Below are 22,508 nucleotides of genomic sequence, written 5' to 3'. Positions count from 1 at the left end.
TTGAAACAGCTCTAATACAAGAATTGAGGTTGTGGGAAGTTTCCCATGATCTGTTTCTCTCCCTGTATTCCCCAACTTCACTCAGCTTCAATCTCTCATAGAGAAGCAGGAAGCAAGCCTCTACCACTATAGAACTCTTATCCTCACTGGAATCCTCCAAAAATCCTCTGCTTTGATGAGGAGAGCCGACTCCCCTAAATGTAATAGGAATTTATGCCTGTGTTTAACAGTGTCCTCCACACTGTTTGCTTTGTGGAACACACACACACACACACACACACACACTACTCTGAATCTTTTTGGTTTAGTTGAAAGAAATAAAATAAATTATTTAAGATTCATCAAAAATTTAAAAGAACAAGAGTTTCATTAAATATTAACAGTTCTAATTTTTGTTTCCATTCCTTTAATACTGGCTCACACCATGAAAAGGGGTTTTTACTTCCTGGAGGAACTTTTTTGAAGGCTTTGATAAACAAAGTAGAAGTTACAATTGTTTCATTTTAACTGCAAGCCAATACATTTTTTCCTGTTTTTCTTTGCCATTCTTGTAAACAAATTTTTAACATTTCGTATATAAATATTTAAGCCCATGGTAAACCTTCCATACTCCCTTGTCCTTTATTTCTTTTTTTTCTATAAATTCTTACAAAAGCATACTTCTAACTTGTTTGGCAGTTATAGGCTTAAGCCTCCACTAAATAAAGAATGCCATAAATAGAAAACAAAAGAATACTATTTTGTAAAAATGTAGGCAAGGAATATAGACAGTCATCAAATCTCAGAACATCTGTTTCATCCATTTTAACAGGAAAACAACAAAATTGTAGCTGTATTTTTACATTATAAATGTCATTTACACAAATACTTAAGAAATGGATTATTTTAAAATTTTTAAGTTGCTAAAATTGAAAATATTTGAATAACATAATGAATCAAATCATACTATTATGTAATAACTAAACAAAATAGTTTTACAAGATGTTTCTCAAAATTAATAAGTGTACTCTCAGTATTTTTAGTGTCCTTAAATAATAACCCAAATTTATATATTCATAAATCACCCATGAATATACTTATATGTATAATTAGCTCAAAACTACATGATCTAACAACCTAAAAGTATGCACAATTTACTAAATAGAAAAAAGTAAACAGTAGAACAGGCAGATAAACCTAACGAAACCTCTAGTGAGTGTAAATGACTCAAATATTTTGCACAGTTGCAGGATACAAAATCAAAGATCATCAGAATTTTCACACACTAAAATCTTGTTGATAATCACTTATCAGAGCTATCCCATTTTCAGTAGCTTAAGAAAGTGAAATATCTTAGGAAAAATATAGCTTAAGATAACAAAGGCCTGTGCAATCAAAACGATGAACCATTAACGAAGAATTAGAAGACACAAAAAGTGGAAAAACATCTTGTGTTCATGGATTTAAAAAGTTATTCTTACTAAACTGTCCATGTGACCCGAAACAATTTAAAGATTAAATGGAATCTGTGTCAAAAAATGAATGTCACTCTTCACAGCATTAGGGCCAATAATCCTGAAGTTGACATGCAAACAGAAATGACCTTTAATAGCTAAGCAGAGAAGATGGAGCGAAAAGACAACCTTTTGGCAATACAGAGAGGCCCATCAATATGGAGAAGAGTACAGAGTCCTCGAAATTTACAAATGCATGTATCATGCGATCAAGTAAACCTGCTTCTGGTGTTACATGCAAAAGGAATGTCACATTTTGGCACAGTGAATTAAGTAAGGCACCACCATGCCTGGTAACACAGATCAACGCTGAAATAGTCTAGGTTGCTGAACTTTCTATCCAGTTCCCTGACAATGTCCATGGGAATACAGCTAAAGGACTAAGTATGTGGGCTTTGCTATTCACAAGGGAAAGTTCTAGGCTTCTATGTTAGGCCTGGTTCAGCCCCTCATGTTGTGGTCCCTTTGGAGTGAACCAGTGGATAGAAAATCTCTCTCTCTTTTGCCTCTCTCTCTGAGTGTTTCAGATAAATAAACAAGCAAAAAAAAAAAAAAACCCAAATAAATAATGATTAAAAAATAAAAAGATAGCTTCATTTCACATTTATCGCAGGACTATTCACAATAGCAATGCTATGAAATTGACTTATATGTCTATCAATAGATGACTAAATAAAGGAAATATGGTATGTATATGTATATATATATATATACAAAATGGATCTTTATTCATCTATAAAAAGAATGAATTTCTGACACAGCAAAAATAAACTCAATTAGATATTATCACATTAAGTAATATCAACCAGACACTGAATGATAAATGCTAAAAACAGCAAATGTATTCTCTCATTTGTGGAAGATAATATATATATAATATTATATTATATTATATATACATACTGAGACAAAGAGAGCACAGAAGCACATCTGACTAGTCCTCTTCCTTTGGATCAGCTCAGCTCTGGCTGTTGCAGCCAGCTGGAGAGCGAACAAGTGGATGGAATACCTTCTGCATATACCTTTACTTCTCTCTGTAAAATCTGCCTCTCAAATAAAAATAAATAAATATTTAAAAAATTCACAGAAGGATTAATAATCACTATCGTCTATACTATGTTAAAATGCTTTTTTGAGGCAGAAATAGTGTGGAACTTAGGAAAAATGCAAACATTTAGAAGTTATGCTTGGCGTATCAGTAGCTACTCAGAGAAGGTATTCTGAATGGGAGATCACACTTTATGTGTGTGCATGTGTGAATATAAATATGTATTGTTGTGTGTGTGTGTGCTTGTGTGGAGAGAGAGAGAGAGAGAGAGAGAGAAAGAGAGAGAGAGAGAGAGAGAGAGAGAGAGAGAGAGAGAGAGAGAGAGAGAATCCTATTATGAATATAGTTTAAGTCCAAAGTGAAGGTTCCGTTTCAAAGCAAGGGAAAAAAAAAACTAGGGTTATTCATGAAATGGTTAACATAAGCACAAGTATGAAAATAACTCCTTCTCTATATTATAGTAAAAGCATTCTGAATAGTCCAGGTTTGTTTCTAAAATAATATGCCGATTAAAAATTGTAATCTGTGTTCATATTTACCGGAAATAAATCAATAATACAACATTACCCCCTAACTTCCTCACTATTATTAAGTAGCTTTTTAAAATAAGTCTTGGTCATTTATTTCCCTTTGTTTGAATTAGTTGATTAGTTTTATGATATAGTTCTACAGGCTCTGGGATTTTTCTTCACTCCTCCACCCCCACTGCTTTGTCCCATTTTATTGCAACAGTATAAGCCTTCAAAAACAATCAAGCATCCACTGTTTGGCTATTTAAATGTATTCTGACATTGTAGGCATGAAAAAAAATCCAGCATTCTATTATAAGGTATATTCAATAGTGAAACTCTTTGATTTGATTAGTGATTTCAATAGTCGAAATCTTTGATTTGAAAGTAGAGTTGGGGTTCAGAGAAATTGAGCAAACTCCAAGGTGAGTGAAATGATTTTAATCTTCAGTGAGGTGGCTACCTCGTGCCATGAACAAGAAGCATGTCAAGCAAAGTAAGTGTGGGGTCTTTATAGCAAGAGTCTATGTGAAAATCAATAGCTATGTGACAGTGGGCAAATACACAATTTGGAGCTTTTTCATGACATAAAGTAAAAAGCAGTCAGTAGAAATTTACAGTGCATAGGCTTGAGATTTCGATCCTATCACTTCAATGCAGAGTCATAAAACAGCATGCCTCGAAGGTTGCTGTCTTTCCCATAAATCTTAAAACCCCAAGATCCTTTCTATTTCCTGTCTGTTTTGTGATGTTTCAGGAAGCGGCAGTTTCTCCTGTAACAGACTGTAAGTGCTTCTTTGGAGATTCCAGACTTCCGGGAATACAATCACCTTGACAATTAACCCTTGTAGAGACATATACAGCATTGTATCTTCACTTCTCGATATGCTAGTCTCTAATATACAGTTCCTCTAGATGATTATAAGTACATGCATGTTTACTTATTTATATATGATCTTATATTTTGCATGAAGGTTGTCTTCTCTCTGAGAGAGCATATGATGTTTTTCCTCTAGGGATTGACTTATTTCACTGAGCATCACAGTTTCTAGTTGGGACCATTTGGTTGCAAGTGGTAGAATTCTGCTCTTTTAAATGGATGAGTAGTATTCCATGTATCCACTCCTCTTTGATGAGCTTCTGGGTTGCTCCTGAAGATAATGCTGCCATAAATACAGGATTACAGATCCCTTTCACATATGCACATCTCATTTCCTTTGGATATGTTCCCAGAAGTGGGAGAGCTGGGTCATATGGCAGATCAATTTTCAGTTGTTTTTGCACTCTTCATACTGACTTTCAGAGTAATTGTACTAGACAACATTCCCACCAACAGTGAAGAAGGTTATCTTTCATCTCACATCCATGCCAGCGGGTGTTGTTAGTAGAGGTCTGAATGCAGGCCGATCTCACTGGAGTTCGGTAAAACCTCAATGTGGTTTTCATTTGTATTTCCCTGAGAGTGAGGGAGCCAGTGCATTTTTTCATATGTTTAGTAGCCATTTGAATTTGTTTTTTTTCTTTTGAAAAATGTCTGTTCATTTCTTTTACCCACACTGTACAAGGTTGTTTGTTTTGCTGTTGTTGAGTTGCTGAAGCTCTTTGTAATTTCTGAAATAAGTAGCTTTTCGTGTTACCTTCCAGTATGTATTTCATAGAGCACTGTTGGCTGCTGATATGACACTTTGCAACTGATTAGAATTCACAAGCAATTCAATCAGAATTTCATTCATTTCCTGTTTTGCCACAACTTTTGAATAAGCAGCCTAATTGTTAATTCTGTAAGACCATATGATAGTGATTTTTATTCGCTTACTGTGGCATTTTTCCTGATCTCATTTTTGTAGATGATGACTTTTGAGTAATTTTTTCTGTTAGTCTTTTCACATACAATGTAGGCTGTATCTAGATATCTATAATTGAATAGAGGTATGCTTTGCTTGTCTCTCTTTACTATGACTATATTCTCTAAGATGCTTGCAAAGATGGTAAGAAAGATGTTGATTTTCTTTATTATTTTCTATCTCTTAGTTATTGTTTCACGTACTTTCAGATGGCTCAAAAAGGAATGGGAAATGGTTTTGAAAAATAGGTCCTTAAGGTTCATAGATATAGCCCGATGTGGTAGCTCAACGGCTGAGGTCCTCGCCTTGCATGTGCCGGGATCCCATATGGGCGTCGGTTCTAATCCTGGCAGCTCCGCTTCCCATCCAGGTCCATGCTTATGGCCTGGGAAAGCAGTTGAGGACGGCCCAAGGACTTGGGACCCTGCACCCATGTGGGAAACCTGGAAGAAGCTCCGGGCTCCTGGCTTTGGATTGGCACAGTTCTGGTCGTTGTGGCCGCTTGGGGAGTGAATCATCAGACGGAAGATCTTCCTCTCTGTCTCTCCTCCTCTCTGACTTTGCAATAAAAACGTAATAAATCTTTATAAAAAATGAATTATGGATGCATTTGTATGCACAAATCAGTATCCTTTCAAATGCATAAGCAGGTGTCAACCACAGTATTTCAGGCACTTGGCTCATGCAGATGTTTTAATCTACTGTGTTTGTTTACTTTTATTGTCTATTCCTTTAGAGCTTATAATCAAGCAGTTATTTCTATTTCCTGCCCATAAAGCTTAGCTTTGGAGGAATTCCTGTACCAGGCAAGCCAGGGGCCTTTTTGAAGAAAAAATTTCATGGATGTGTTGAAAATCTCTACTACAATGGAGTAAACATAATCGACCTGGCTAAGAGACGAAAGCATCAGATCTACACTGTGGTAAGTAAATCCACAGCTTTTATCTTGCTAACTTCTACATGTCAGGGTAAGTTTTGCTCTTGCTACTTCATTCCCTCATATTTTCATAATGTCTGTGTCTTCAAATCTCTGAGTTTCTGAGAGCGTCCCGGTTGACACTGTATAGCATGAACTTAATCACGGTGAATTGCACTGTTGGGAGAATTCAACTTCTTTGGCTAAGGGTTATGTTACAGCTGTGTGTACGGTTTGCCATTCACACTGGATTAATATGGATTTTATTAACACTAGAAACAAGTTCCATGATAGCAAAGGGTATCATACTCATTAATTATGCCTGATTATGTTTATTATTCATTTACAAATATATTTATTTATGAAAAAGAATATCTTTTATGTAAATAATAAGCAGTCTTGGGTATAATAATATTTTTGACCTTCCTACATTTGAATATTCTGCAATTGCTTTCTTTACCTTAATTTTTAAAATGAACTGCTTTTGATTTACTTTATAATAAAAAACATAACTATCAACTAAATTAGAAAAAAGTTATAAGAAGAAAGCCCACAGTTCCTCAAAAGTTTCAGAATCGAATCTCAAAAATATCCATTTTAATCACTTAACAACTTTCTTGTTTTGTACATTAGATACACAAGCAGATTAAAATGTAGAACATTTTTATTTTGGAAACAGATATTTCATTAAAATTAAATTCCAATGGAATCCATTTTATTTCAAAAACTATTATTTGGTTCCTTGTTATTTAAATTTATTTATATAAAGTGAACAACTTCACATATTTCACAAAAACAGGATCACAGTAACAGTTCCCACCCGACTTTCCCTCCTGCTCACATTCTCCACCCACCTTTCTTCTTTCTTCTTTCTTAAAAAAAAAAAAAGAACTTTTACAAAGGCATATTTTTATTTCACTTCATTATCACAGGTCTAGCACTTCATGCAACAGAGATTCAGCATATGGCAAGTAGAAAAAAATTACTATTTTTCAAAAGTATAAACAAAGGATTTAAGCAATTAAAATTTTGTGGAAACTAATACACAAGATAAAAAAAGAGTAAACTATATCAGCAAAATCCTCATTTTGAGGATTTTAATTTTGTATTACTGATATTCCCTCATGTATATGTGCCACATTGTCCTCATCTAGTCATCAATTGATAGACATTTGTGCTGATTTAATGTCTTAGTTATGAATTGAGCTGCAGCAAAAATGACTCCACGTGTTAATCTCTCTCCCAATACCTGGCTGTTTTGACTGTAACTTCCCTGTAATATACCTTGAAACTCTATTGTGACATCACCAGCTTATGTTTATTATTTAGGATTGCTTTATTAACTGTTTGGCGTATACTGTGATTTAATAAGAATTTTAGCTTTTTGGAGTTGTTGCTATTTGGTTTTATTGGCAAAGAATTTTAAGTTTGATTGGGATCTTATTGAATCTGTAAATTATTTTTGATATATGAACCTGCTAATGCTGTTAATTCTTCCAAACCATGAAATCTTTTCCATTTATTCTTCTATATCTTTCCTTAATGACTTATAACTTGCATTGCAGAGAATTTTCACATCTTTGTTATAATTATCCCACACTATTTTATCTGTGCTTTTATCTGTTGTGAATGGGACTTATCTTACAATTATTTTAATCAGATCTGATATTCCTTGTGTCTACAAAAGCTATTGATTTTTGTATGTTGATTTTCTATCCTGCAACTTTGCCTAACTCTTTTATGAGTTCCAATAATCTCTTAGTGGCATCTTTTGATTATTCTATGCAAAGGATCATGTCACCTGAATATGGGGATAATTTGACTTCCTATGTTCCAATTCATATCTCTTTGATTTCTCTTTCTTGTGTAAAACTCTGGCTAAAACTTCCAGAACTGAGTGTTTCATCTTGTCTGGCATTTTCTTCATATTTTTTTCCTGTTGATGTAAAAATATCCGTAATCTGCCTTGGTTTAGCCAGCAAGCAGTCATTCTGGAAAAGTTTCATTTTGTCTGCTTTGCCACAACAATACTCACAGCTAGATGAGCATTCTATCTTTGATGATAATAATAATGATAATAATGAAAACTTAAAATAAAAAAATATAAGATTTATTGGGCTGTAATGAATTCACTCTTAGGTTGAGATTAAGGAACAAAGTACGTGTTTTACCTCCACAAGACCCAGGTGTGTCTGATAAACCCTGTATTTGCACAGATTTGGGCTGGCACGTGATCATTCCACTATTTGTCTGTTACATGTGCTAGGTGGTGGATATTTGTGAGCACAGTTCATGGGGAGGAGTCTCATCTTTGCCTCTTCCTCTGGAATATTGAGTGTCAGCTTTGCGTGGTGAGTGGTAGATGAGGAGTCCTAGAACACGCTCATGGTTGTCCATTCAGGTGATGACCAGTGTGCTTCATTCAGTGGATGTGACACAGTCAAGGGCACTTTGTAAAGTTTGTGGAAAACCTAATTAAAGCACAAGTGTAGAGGCAAGTGTTTGAGGTAGTGGATAGGATGCCAGCTGAGGCATCTACACCCCATGCAGAAGTGCCTGGGTTCAGGTACCAGCTCTCCGATATTGCACACCCCTTGGCAAGCTCCAGGCTCAAGAAGTTGGGTCCCTGACATCTATGTTGGAGACCTGGATTGAGTTCCTAGCTCTGGACACAACTAGGGTCCACTGTAGTCATTGAGGACTGAATTAGCAGATAAAGAGTTCTCTCTCCCTCTCTCTTTCTTTCTCTCCCTCCCTTCCTCTCTCTGTCTCTTTGCCTCTGGAATTGAAAGTATTTTGCTGCCAAAAAAAAGTCTGTTCATAGAACAATATTCAATCAGTTAATGCAAAATACATATTATGAAAAGTACATATAGATTTCAACATATGTAGCAAAATACACAGCTTTTAATCCTGTTTCTTCACATACTTTTTGAAGTGTTTTGTAGCTCTCCAGTGTTTTTCCACAGGCTTTCAGTCCACTGCAAAGCTAGTATAATATATCAGGCTTTTAACTCTGATGGCTAGCAAACAAAACAAAACAAAACAAACAAACAAAAAACCACCCAAGTAATCCAGGCTTCTGTTTGTGAATGTTTTACCCACAAGATCAAGCATTTATTCCCAAATTCAGCAGTCGATGGCACATGTGCCCAGTTTTTGATTCTTAACTCAACTATCCCTGTGGAGCTCTTGCCTGTTGAAAGACAGGTAGGCTGTTTTCCTCAGGAGGCCTGAGCTCATGGGGGCTCACCTGCTCGGCAAGGCTCAGGGGCCAGAATCCACTCTCCAGTGCAACTGGCCAACCAAGATGAAAGCCAGTTAGAAAAATACAACTTTATTCACATGTTCCATGAGAAATCTGTATGTTCAAGGTACAAGAAATTGGGAAAACATGAGAAATAAGAATAGAAATGGCATTCTCATAGAAAAGCCATCTGTTATATGGATGTGGATTCCCCAGTGATCTTATACAAAGGACTGATTTTTTGGTGTGATTTCTTTTTTTTTCTCACTCTCTTTATGCACTGTAGTGGAAATGACTTATTAGATATTTATTATGTCCCAAATGTTCTGCCCATTCCAACTTTATTATACTTGAAATAATCTTGTAATGAGAATAACTGTGATTTCATCCTGCACTTGAGAAAAATAGGGCTTACCTATTTTATTCAATATATGTATATGTTTAATATGTGTATTCATAATTATATGTAATTATATATATATATATATATATATATATATATATATATATATATATATATATATATTAACTTTTCACACAAAATCGGACAAAGAGAGAGAGGAAGAATTAGAGATAAGGACAAGGTAAGAATGCTCCCAACTGCTGAGTCACTTCCTAAATGCCTACAACAGTTGGGATTAGGCCAGGTGAAAGCCTGGAGCTGAAGGTTCTATGTAGGGCTCTGGTATGTATGGAAGGAATGACAGAAACCTCTGTGTCTCAGGGGGCATGTTAGCAAGAAGCTGGAAGTGAGAGCAGAGCTAACACATGAACCCATGCACTCTGATATGGGATGTGAATGCCCCAAACAACATCTTTTTTTTTTTTGCAATAAATCTTTTTTTTTATTGATTACATTGCATTATAGGCACTGGGATGCCCCCCACCCCACCCTTCTCCACCCCTGCACCCCTCCTCACCTCCCCCATGGTGGATTCCTCCACCTTGTTGCATTACTACAGTTCAAGTTCAGTTGAGATTCTTTCACTGCAAGCATCTATCAAGCATAAAGTCCAGCATCTTATTGTCCAGATAAGTTCAACAGTTTCTTGGGGAGACCTTCTCTGGTCTGAAGGTAGAGCTGGCAGAGTATCATCCCGATCAGTTGAAAGCCCCGACATTACATCAGTAACCATTTGTTTTTTTGTTTGCTTGCTTGTTTGTTTGTTTTGAGGGGTTTCTGGAGCGATCCTGATGGTTATTATGAGAGAGAGTGGGGACCCAAAGTCGGAACCAGGCAAGGACCAGAGAAAGCTCCTCTCCCTAGTCCCGAAGGAAGTTTGCTGTTCTTCTGTTTTCTGCTCAGTGCTCCTGGATGTCATTCCGATGACCTTGGATCCTGCAAGGCAGGATTTAGACTTCTTCCATCCCACGTGGTAGATCCAAATGGGGGTGGATGACCTCAGAGTTCTTGGCCTCCGAAGGCACTCCGTTTCCCCGTGGTCTCCTTGGCAGCTGGGATGTAGTTCTCAGTGCTCGTACTGAAAGTCCTTGGTGAGGAACTGGGAGTCTTCAGGGTCGGGATACAAGCCTCCAAATAACATCTTATCCACTACTCCTTCTACCCCTGAGCTCAAGAAAATTCAGCTAAGTTGCCAAGAATTCTAACTAGTGAATTATAATTGCTGCATCTTTCTCTGATCTTTCTGATACACAGTGTGATAGGTGTTTTGTGTATTTATAACTTCTTCCAATCCCTTCCTTTGTAAGCAAAATAAAATTATGTTATAAAGCATCAATCAGTAACAGTGGAATAAGTAAATAATTTTTTTAAAGGAAGGGAATGGATAATTTGAATTCCATTGAGGAAGTGAGCGTACCTCAAACAGCAGGTGCATAATAAACCTTTGTTTCATTTTACCCCAAGATGATTATAGTAAGATGAGCCTGCAGGGCCTGATCGGCTGTGAGGGCGGCTCTCTGTGTAGTACAGGTGCATGCACACAGATGCTGTGCTCTCTCCGAGAAGCCTTCGCTTGCCATGGTCCGTGAGATCTCTGTGCTGCCACAGTAAAGTTGGTAGATGACCCTGGTGCCTCGATCCACCAGCACAGTCTGCTATTTCATTCAGTTGTGTGCTTGAGACCCTGTTGGAAAGAACATGCGTGGGTCAGCAGAGATGGTTTCTCCATTTTATCTTAATTACACTTTAAAGATCTTATCATCATATATAGTCACAACTGAAGGATTAGAATCTATAGCTTCAATCTATGAATTTTTGTGAGGACACAGTCCAGCCCAAAGCAATTATTTGAGAGTGGAGAGCGCTTAAACCTCTCTACCAGAACCTCTAAGTACCCCGCTGCCTCCCAGTCTCAAAATATAATGAAACTATGTGAGTGTCAGCCACATCCAGTAGTTCATGATCTGGATTCTTCTCCTCTCCTTCTCTTCTCCTCTTCACAGTAAGGCTGTCAGAAATTGGGGTGGTATAGTTCTTTTGGCTGGATTGGTCCTGTTTAAGCAGCTTTCTAGGACGATCCATTCAATACCTTCTGCCGTGATGGAAACCGTGAATGAGATTTTTAGTTGGTTATCTGCTGACCCGCTCCCCAGATGCCCATAAAAGCTAATACTGAGCCAGGTCAAAGTCAAAAGTTTGTAACCTTCTGTTCCCCTGTGTAGCCAGCAGGGACCTAAGTCCCAAGTGCTTGAGCCATAACCTGCTGAATGTATTGAAGAAACTACTCTATGTCCATTATCTCCCTTGTACTCCATCTCAAATGTTTGTTTCCCTTAGATGCTTGAGCTTATATTTGGGCTGTCAAGTTTTCATGTTTATTTGTGCTGTAGTTTTGTTTGCTGTATTCATAACATACTTTGAAAGCCGGGGGTGTGATACCTCGAGATTTATTATTTCTTGGGATTACTTTGACATTTATAGTCTCTTGAAGTTCCATATGAATTTTCGGACTCTTTTTCTCCTCGACTTGGTAATTTGAAAGGATTTGCTTGAATATCCAGATTGGGTAGTATGGCTGTATTTACCGACATTAATTCTTCTGAGTCATGAACAGAAAGCATTTACACGTACATGCATCGCTTCCGCTTATTTAATTGATATCTTCTGATTTTCCAGTTAAGGCTTTTTCACTTATTTGGATAAATTTATTCCTAAACACTTCATCCCCTTTGATGGCACTATAGATGGAATTGATGTTTTTTTTCAGTGTGTGTATGGAAATTCAAGTTTTTTTTCTGCATTTTGTGATGTCTTAAAAGTTTCTCTGTCAGATTACATCTTTTGCAAACAAAGCTGTTTTTCTATTTCCTTTCTCACTTGAGTGCCTTTGATTTCTTTGTTCTAATTCAGTGTGCTAGTACTCGCATTGCTATGTCAAATAGAAATAGTGAGAGGAGACACCTTGCATTGTGCCTTGTCTTAATTTAAAAGCATTTACCTTTTCCTGATTGGGTATTATTTAGATGTACGTTGGTCACAGATGAGCTTTGCTGTGTTGAGTATTATATTAACCCACTGAAAGCTTTTACCACAAATGGTTCTTGAATTTTGACACATCCCTTTTCTGTAACTATTGAGACAAATATACAGGTTTTGTCCATTCTTTAAGAATCTCATCCTCACATTATTTGCTGTGAAAAACAGGGGAAAATTTAAATACATATTAAGAGAGACTTGCGTGTTTCTCCCCATCCCATGATTATGATTGGTGCAACTGAAAAGTTAATCTTTACAGTCATTCTGCAGCTGGAAATTTACTTTCTTCCCAGGTCAGCTGGCAGCACTTGCATTCTCAAATGTTAGTTACTCTTTCAGCTTTTGCTACAGAACGTAGAAACCTGTATTCTATTTTCAAAAGTACTAGCATATATTACTAATAAAAGGCAATCTAGTCTTCCAAAATGCCTTACATTTGTGAGTGGAAAGTTGTTTATGGTCTAAGATGTGCAGTTTGAAGAAAGACAGTACCATCACAGCCCTCAATGCATGAGGTGCCTTGAGCCTCACTAAAATGCTGGTGTGTCACCCTTATCTACCGGAGTACACACTTCGCAGATGAGTGCGATAAAAGGGAAAAGCAATTCTGAAATTATACAGAAAGTGAAACCAGTAAAAAAAAAAGTGGTCATTTTGCTTCAAAGCAGCTTTTAACTCCAGCAGAATTTACTGCTGTTATTTGTCTTGGTAATCTACACAAATTATCTAACAATAATTATCAGTCCTGAATAATTTGATCTTAAAAGCCATGAAATGGAATCATATTTGGAAAATTATGTAAGTAAGCTTGAATATAGTAAATGTATGCATCTTCATGTAAAACTCGTTGGAACTGTGCAAAGCAAATCGGTAAAAGTCTCCACAATTTTACCACCCAGAGACAGCCACTATTAAACAGCTTAGTCACTGTTTTACACTTAAAATTATATAGATGCATTGACCTGATTTGTAAATGCAAATCTGCGTTAAGTCCATTTAGCTTGGTATCTCAGTACATAAATAATCTTCACGCTTTACTACAAACACTACTGCAGTGGTGGCAAAATAAACTGCAATTTAGTTAAATATTCTGATAAATTCAGACTCAGTTCTATATAGTTAGCAAAATCCATAATTTTAGATTTAGTTTTCTATTGTCATAAATATTGACACACAGGGTACAACTCTTTGTCAATAAGGATTAATAATATTTTAGTAATTAATATTATTTAAAATTAATCTTCTGTGCTTCTTGCTTCATCTTTCAAGTGGCTTTGCATAATGTGCAGTAATAAAATTTAAGCAGTGTCCTGGATAGAGTTGTAATATGATCCCCCAATTTAATGTGAGAAGATTTTCAGTTTTATCATAGGTCTGGTTTTCATTACCTCCCACTCACTAACTCCCAAGTCCATCCTCTGAGGTTTTCCTCAAAGTGAAAAGCCTACCTGGGGGGGTTATGTCTATATTGCATGGGAGATGAGCCCAAATACAGGCACAGCAGCAGGCAGGGAGCCCAAACTAAATCCAAAGCCAGAAGCTGAAATGAGTAGCTGACTGTTTTCAGAGAGTAGAGAGAAAGCAAAGTCTAGCTGCATTCTGTCTTGGCAAAGGCTGTGGGTAAGTCCCAGCAGACTGTTGCTACTGGAAGTTTGATGGGCAGCTGTTGGGAGGCCAGCAGGGCCCTGTGGAGACTATCTTTGGGCCTGTCTACATGCTTTGCCCTCCATTCTAACAAAGCCTGTCTCTTGGATGTCACTCAAATGAAACCCCAGGGGGCACAGACACTCTGCATAAAGCTTCCTTTGGCAGGAACAGCAATGCTTCCTCCTGGCATATTGATGCCAGGTGTCTTGTTTACCTTAACTTCTCCAAATGCACCCTGGCATGCTACCCAGGGCTTATTTCCTCTCCTTCCACCCAAACCCTTCTTCCAACTCCATCTCCTTAGCCTGGAAGGTCAAATCAAAAACTCCTTCACACAACCCTCACACAATGTTCCATTTCAGTTTCCCAGCACTGGACGTAGTCTCTGTGACTCCCATCTCACAGCTCTGCCAGCTCCATGTCAAAAGAATCACAGCTGGTCCTCCTCCTGAGCTGGGTCCTTTGCTATAGGACCAGTTTGGGCTTACATGAATTGATGAATAGAATTCTGTGGAAGAAATGCAATAAAAAAGGCAGTTGGCTGTTTCCCTTAGTATACGTGCACATATACACAAACACATGTAGTCTTGATTTGACCTCTCCCAGGCCCTAAGTTTGTGAACTCAGAAAGAAGCTTCCAAACATAGGGGATGTCTTCCTCCTTCGTTGACTGATAGTATGCCAGTTAGTCCTGATTGTTTCCAGACAAATAAGTAGAAATCATTGCACTCATCTGTAGGAAAAAAATCAAGAACTGAACTTGAAATCTTTCCCTACAGATTAGACTGAGTTGAGATCATTTTCCTTGGCTGATCAGTGCTTGTTTGGATTTGCATGATGCCTTGTGATTGAAGCTCAGTCTTACACTGCTGGCTGTAGATTTTAGTCAACAGGGTGTTCTGATGTCTAGATGATGATTAAAAACCAAATAAACACCCACAAAATTCTGTGTAAATAAACAGCTCAGTGCAGTAGAATAACCTTTGGAAGTGGCACATTTGAAAAACTCCAAAAGCAGTCAGTGTAAGCAGAACTGCAGGCTGGGTCTGCCATATTCCCAAGGCAGCTGAAAAATAGAATTTTTTTGGTGTAATAAGACAGGCACACTGCCTCCTTAGTTTTTCTCAATACTTAAGATATGGTGTACCAGAACTTCCCTGCGACTCAATTTAAGGTGCCTTGAGAGGAGATTGTTCTGCTCCTTTTCCTTGATGATGAATGCCATCCCTGCTCTCCTAGATCCTACGACAGTCATTAGACTTTCATATCTTGGATCAGGGTCTAGTTACAGCACATCCTGGTATGCAACTTAAGGCCTTTTTTTTTTTTTTTAACAGATTGAGGATGTTCCACACTTCCTGTTTTAGGCTTTCTAAGTGACTTGAGCCCAAATCTGGGACATTGCCAACCTGGTGAGCTGTGAAGAGAGGTGCATAGAAATCCCATGAGAAGTGTCATTTACCTATTTCCTATCTGGATTCAAAAACTGCTTTATTTTCAAAATTTAGGTATTTTTAGGTTACGATGGGTTAAAATACAGTGTGTTCTCTTTATACCATGTGGTAATCTCTTCATTTCAGGTTTGTCTGTGTTTCCTAACTAATCTAAGTAACAAAATATTGTGTAACTCAGAGAAGTTTCCTGTGTTTTCTGTTGTCATTATTAGGTTAAATTACGTCAATAATTTCAGTCTTTTTAAAAATTTTTTATTTTTTATTGCAAAGGCAGATATACAGAGAGGAGAGACAGAGAGGAAGATCTTCCGTCTGATGATTCACTCCCCAAGTGACCGCAACAGCTGGAGCTGAGCCAATCCGAAGCCAGGAGCCTCTTCCTGGTCTCCCACATGGGTGCAGTGTCCCAAGTCCTTGGGCCGTCCTCCACTGCTTTCCCAGGCCACAAGCAGGAAGCTGGATGGGAAGTGGGGCTGCTGGGGTTAGAACCGGCACCCATATGGGATCCCGGCGCATGCAAGGCGAGGACCTTAACCACTATGCTATCATGCTAAGCCCAATAATTTGAGTCTTAAAGCAGGTATAGTGCAATACTTTGGAGAAAACGCTTATGTCTAAATTTAATAGTGGTTTAAACCTGTGGCAATCCTATTATATTTAAATCTTGAAAACTGAGTCTTTTAAAAAAATATTTATTTATTTTTATTGAAAAGGTGGATATACAGAGAGGAAAGACAGAGAGAAAAATCTTCTATTCACTGGTTCTCTCCCCAAATAGCCTCAATGGATGGAGCTGAGCCAATCTGAAGTCAGGAGTTAGGAGTTTCTTCCTGGTATCCCACTTGGGTGCAGGAGCCCAAGATTTTGGGCCATTCTTGACTGCTTTCCCAGGCCACAGGCAGGGACCTGGATGGGAAATGGGGCTGCTAGGATTAGAATTGGTACCCATATTGGATCCCAGCGTATTCAAGTCAAGGACTTTACCTGCTAGGCCACTGCACTGGGCCCTTGAAAACTGAGTCTTGGAGCTTGAGGTCTCCAGGAGTCCTCCTGAACCACTCAACTGAGGGAAATAGGAATAACCTATCATCTGTATTAAACAGGAGAATCATTCAACTTGAGAAGCCTTCAAATTCCCAGTGGTACTCCAGACAGCACTCCTGAGGAAGCATTCCATCAGGGACCTTTAGGACAAGCTTGGAAGAATGCTGTGCTGATGTTCCGTCTCAGCATCAATTAACCAGAACGGTCATTGGGTCCTTGTGGAGAGGGAGGTTGTGATGTGATTGTTAGAAAGGATAATAGGTGCTTAAGTTCATGTGGGTATGTCCCTACTGGAATGAGAAAAGGAGGAGCAAAAGTCTCTTTAAAATTGTACCAGGTGTTCGCACCTTCCCCAAAGGTGCTGTTAGCCAGACGTAAGCGTTGCTACACCCGTTTGAGTTTATAGATTTATCATGAGAATACAAGGAAGAAGTTTCTGATCACATGATCCTGGTGGCTTTTTCTTTTATCAAGAGCAAGTTAAACAGGGCTATCATTCTAACCTTCTGATGAGCTTTGTCAGTGCATTTGTGTTGACCGCTAGGACCTCATTCAAATTGTGCTTGGAAGACGCCACTTCAAACATTTTCTCTGGTCTTTCTCACTTGACAATCTCCTCCTAGCAAAGCAAAAATCAAGGAGGTCTGACAAACACAAAAGGCCGTTGGACCCAAGTTGGCACATTTCATCACATCCTCTCTGTAATCCACTCAGGTTCAGACCACTGCAACATTTGTTTCACCTTGTCACCAGAGTGCCATCCTTTGAAGCTTGTCCCTCTGTAAGCCAGATAAGTGTCAATCCCTTCCATTGTATTTTGGGTTATGTGGTTAAACTCTAAGGGATGCAGAGGCTCAGAATATCAGAAGACTTCAGAAGAAAAAGTTCCATCATTGCCACTTCCAGTCATCAGTAGCAAGGAGATTATGGTAACAATGTTATTAGTACACAGTCCCTGCTTTGCAGGGCCCTTCCACACAGAGGAAGGTTTTTAGCTGGAGGGTTTGATTGGATTTTGATCAGAGGTTGACACATTTCAGCCGGGTGGCATAATGACCTGGATATATTAAGCAGGATGCTGTTCAGAAGCTTCCAACTCTCATATATATATATCATATATCATATATCATGATTGGTGATATATGATACATGATATATATGATATACAATATATAATATATAATATAATATATGATATATACTATATACTATATACTATATACTATATAGCATATAATATATAGTATATAGTATATAGTATATATGTCTATATCTATCCTTCTATCTATCTATCTATATAATCTTGCAATCTTTTTCCCTTGTATCCATTCCACGGCACCTGGAACAGCCTGTAGCTAAATAGATGTGCATAATGTAGCCGATCTTTTCATCTCCAAGAGTTTTAACCACTGTAATGCTTGTAGTGTGGTTCAGCTTGAAGCTAGCATTCTCTGTACTTCAATACCTCTTTAGAGGGAAAGCGGAGAGTCTGAAGAAGGATCATCACTTGATCTGTTGTCATACTCTGAGAACTGTGTATAAAAACAGTGTGCTGGTTATTTTTATAGCAAAGCCCTTTATCTTAAGCTTACGCAGTTTTTTTTAATGAATAAGTATCATCTATGATGTCTTTTTCTCTTTCTCCTACAGAAAAAGAAGAATTGGCAGGGAAGAAAGAGGTCATGGTTTTGATCATTTTACCCTGATACTCTGAAAGGAACAATTTTCCCAAATGTAAAGACTTCATTATATTTCTCATGGCAACAAAAATTGGTTGACATGATGTTTCATCCTGTATGAAGAGCAGATGGAAGATAAGGAGATGAATGTTCTGTCTTTATAGCATATTAAGTCTCACATACTCAAGAATGATGGAATTAGTGGCAACCTTATGGAGGTCCAATCCAATAGCCTCAGATTACAAAAGATAAAACTCGCATAAAGACTCCTGTTCAAAGGGAAAAAAGACAACCAACCAACCAATCAAACAAACAAAAAAACAACCAAACATGATCAGAGATCCCGATGTTTTGCAAAAGTAAAAGAATTCATTTGGATTTTGAAAAGTAATTTGTTAATGCAGCCAATTCTTAGGGCCACAGAAAGAAGCGATGATTGCTACAACCCAAGTCTCCTCAGTTTTCATGCTAATGTGACACTCATGACAAGAGCAAAGATTCCAGGGAGTTCACACAATTTTTGAACTTTCATAGTTGCTGAGCATTTTATTGAGTGCAGCATTAAGATTTTGACTAAAATGTAAATTAAAGATACATTGCCTTAAATTTCAAAAATGAAAGAGATAGGGAGGTGGATCGGGGAGAAAGCAGGAATGGAGGAGATTGAGACCAAGGAGGTAGGATGGAAAAAAGGAAGACAGCATTTCATCCTCAGGGAGTCAGGTTTTTCAACTATTACACTCATTTTTTTGTATTATCTTATGATACAGTTCCAGAGGCTCTGAAATTTCTCTTTTCCCAATTCCAAAATGCCACCCTCACAATGTTTTTCCCCCTATCTTATAACAATAGTATGATCCTTCATAATCAGTCATAAGCCCATCACTTTGCTATTCAAGCGTAACCTGATGTTTTTGGCATGGACAATGGCAGGGAGCCAAGCATCCTCTTGTAAAGATATATTTAGCAGTCATTGGGAGTCCATCTTTGATTTGAAGCAAATGGTCTTATTATTACTAGAGGATGAACTTGTAAAGAAATAGGAGGGAAAGCCATAAACTGAATTTATGCTTCAGATTTTTTTTGGAAATCTGTGAAGTTAAGATAAATTGGGGTATAACTGGGTGAAAATAGGTGGCGGACATGATAGGTTGAAAGAAAATGGGGCCCGGTGTGATAGTCTAGTGGTTAAAGACCTTGGCTTGCATGAGCTGGGTTCTCATATGGACGCCAGTTCTTTTGCCGGCAACCCCATTTCCCATTCAGCTCCCTGCTTGTGACCTGTGAAAGCAGTCTAGTATGGCTCAAAGTCTTGGGACCCTGCACCCATGTGGGAGACCCAGAAGAAGCTCCTGGCCCCTGGCTTTGGATTGGCGCAGTTCTGGCCATGGCGGCCATGTGGAGAGTGAATCAACAGATGAAATATCTTCCTTTCTGTCCTCCACTTCTCTATCTGACTTTCTAATAAATTTTTTTCTTAAGAAATAAAGAAAGAAAGTGGATGTAGAAAGTCTCTCAAAAAATGTACCTCTTCAGAGCATACTTTCTAATGTTTGGCTATTAGCACTACAGTGAACCCTAAGGTAACTCTGGTCACCTGATTCTAATCAGAGATTCAACTCCAATTTGCAATTTTGTCTGTAACTGGATTTTTCTGCTTTTATTAGAACGTCTCCTGCAAAAGATAGCTTAGCAAAGGTTTAGGAAAAGTCAGTCCTATGAGGCAGCAAGTTGTGCAATAGGCTAGAAATCACTATCATGGGCCACTACCGTGTTAGGTAGCTAAGGGAAACAATGATGAAAGAAAGAGGGCTCTTTTACTATCCCGGGTTTTAAGGGAATTTGCCTTTAGTCATCCAAAATGAAAGAAAGATCAAGACCAAGAGGAGCACCAGGCAACCAGACACCAATGAGGTCTCATTTGTTTCCTTACCAATCCCATTAGTCCCCCAAACACAGTAGGAAGCAGTAAGCCTCAGAGAGAAGACAAAGTTTTCCCAGAAAATTCATGTTAAGAATGTGGGTTTTCCTGTGTTGAACTTTCAGGTCCTCAGAAATCAAAACAAATGGGATATACTTAGTTATAAATATATCATTATGCAAAGCTTATGTAGCTATAGAAAAGTGGCTATTATTATAAGGCACTAAACACAAACAAAAAACAAACAACAACAACAAAAGCCAAAGTAAAACAGGTAGACTTAACTGCTTTTTTTTTTTTTATTAATTATGTTGCATTATGTGACACTTTCACAGGCTCTGGGATTCCCCCAACCCCTCCCCGTGCCCTCCCCTCATGGTGGATTCCTCTACCTTGTTGCAGTATTACAGTTCTAATTAAGTCAAGATTCTTTCTTTGCAAACATATACCAACATGTCACTGGCAGTCACTGGAAAAAGCTATGAGACTAGCGGAGATTGGGAAGGGAAAAGGCACCAGGTATGGGCAGGGAGGGAGGACTGGCCAGATGGAGTGTGAGAGTGGGGTGTGTAGTAGAGGCCTCCTTGGGATTGGTTAGAGTTCATTGATAGGTACTTTTGCTTGGGAAACTGCTGCAGGAAGTCTTCTTAGAAGGGCAGCACCTGGGCAGCTGCCCTGCCCCTCCATGCTCTCTTAATTCACATATGTATAGCTATTTGTGAAAAAGAGGAATTGGGGATGGGAATTTATTTGGGAAAACTGGCTCATGGGATTATGGAGTCTGGCATGTTTGATGATCCAAAATTCCCTAGTGTAATTCACTTAGACGAAAAACCCGAGGACCAGAGGAACTGATGGGGTAGGTCTCATTCTGAGGGCAGAAGAGAAAAGGAGATGTCACAGAACAAGCAGGAAAGTAGGAAACTAAATGTTATGAACTATTCCTTCTTCCTGTTGTTCCATTCAAGTTCAAGTGGTTTTGCTGATGTCCACTCACATTGAATAGAGCTAACACTTTATTGTCTACCCATTAGCTCTGGATTTCACAGAAGCACCCTCCTGGATACACACAGAAGCTGTGATAAATGTTGATACCTTGTGTCAGTCCAGTGGAAACTTGCAGCTAACCCTGATGAACTTTCGTGTTGAGCCATCCAAGGTTCTCAGCTGGGGATACAGTGTTCTGGTGAAGCTGGTTATGCTATAGCCTTCAACATCAGCATTCCAGAATTCAATGTTGGTTCTGGCCCTGGATGTTTTGCTTCTAATTCAGTTCCATGCTGCTGTGTCCGGGAGGGAAGCAGAGAATGGCCCAAGGGCCTGAGCCCTGTTGCTGCTTCAGAGGACCTCAATGGCACTCCTGACTCTTGGTCTAGTCCTGCTCTAGCCTAGCCTTTTATGACCTTTTGAGATGTGAACTAGCTGATACAAACATCTCTCCTTCACAGCCATTGTCTCTCTGTCCCTCTGCCTTTCAAATATATGAGATAAATCTGTACAAAAGGCCCTTGACCTCTTTTGCCTACATTAATTCAACAGCTATGTACACAACAGCTAGACTCCTGAGTACAGTTCTTCGGCAGACTGTACCTGAAGCACTGTTACTGACCTTGAGGTCACCTCTGCCCATCTTTGAGAAATGGGTCAAGGAAAATTAATCTCTTCCTCCACTCACACAGACTTGGTCATTGGGTTTCAATGGCCTGGATGTCCTTAGGATGTCATCAAGGTGGGTGGGTCCCGCAGGGGCAGAACCTCAGCTTTCACTAATCATGATCCTCAATGATGTATATTCACATAGATGTAGACACTAAGACAGGCTGCAAGGTTTTGCTTTGTGATTCTAAGTTTTGCACGCCACTGCTCCACCGGTAGAAATCTCTCTCACTCTCTGTCATTCTCTCTCTTTCTCTCATTTTCTCCTTGAGATAAGACAGAGATAACTTCTCTATCTTTAGAACTTCAAAGAAAAGACCAGGGTGGTTCTCCCAATGAACTATTAGAGTAAAATAATTCATGAAAACTATTAGTGATAGAAGAGGGACTACTGCAACGGGGATAATAATAACGGAGTGAGATTATACTCATCTTTGAACACAACAAAGGAGAAAGGGAATTTAAACCTAAGGAACTGGCTGGACATCAGTGTGTGATTAACTACCTAGAAGGGGGGTGATTCTTTGCTGAACTAGCCCAGAAGGTGCCTTGCCGAAGGCAGGCTCAGGGGAGGAGACAGAAGGTGATCACACAGAGGGGGAGAGATATTT

At 38.5% G+C, this 22,508-nt stretch overlaps 1 protein-coding gene across 1 annotated transcript in view; it reads left to right on the top strand.

Moving 5' to 3' along the window:
• LOC101519617 (contactin-associated protein-like 5) overlaps positions 1-22,508 on the top strand; it is a 384,664-nt gene that overhangs the window by 149,651 nt on the left and 212,505 nt on the right. Inside the window, exon 8 of the mRNA XM_058664176.1 lies at positions 5,673-5,813. Within this exon, the coding sequence (XP_058520159.1) occupies positions 5,673-5,813 (141 nt within the window). The remainder of the gene's footprint in view (positions 1-5,672; positions 5,814-22,508) is intronic.

This window comes from Ochotona princeps, chromosome 5 (assembly GCF_030435755.1).
Source record: "Ochotona princeps isolate mOchPri1 chromosome 5, mOchPri1.hap1, whole genome shotgun sequence".
Taxonomy (NCBI): Eukaryota; Metazoa; Chordata; class Mammalia; order Lagomorpha; family Ochotonidae; genus Ochotona; species Ochotona princeps.
Note: the sequence above shows the minus strand (reverse complement) of the source record. Positions and strands in the feature narration are given on the sequence as shown.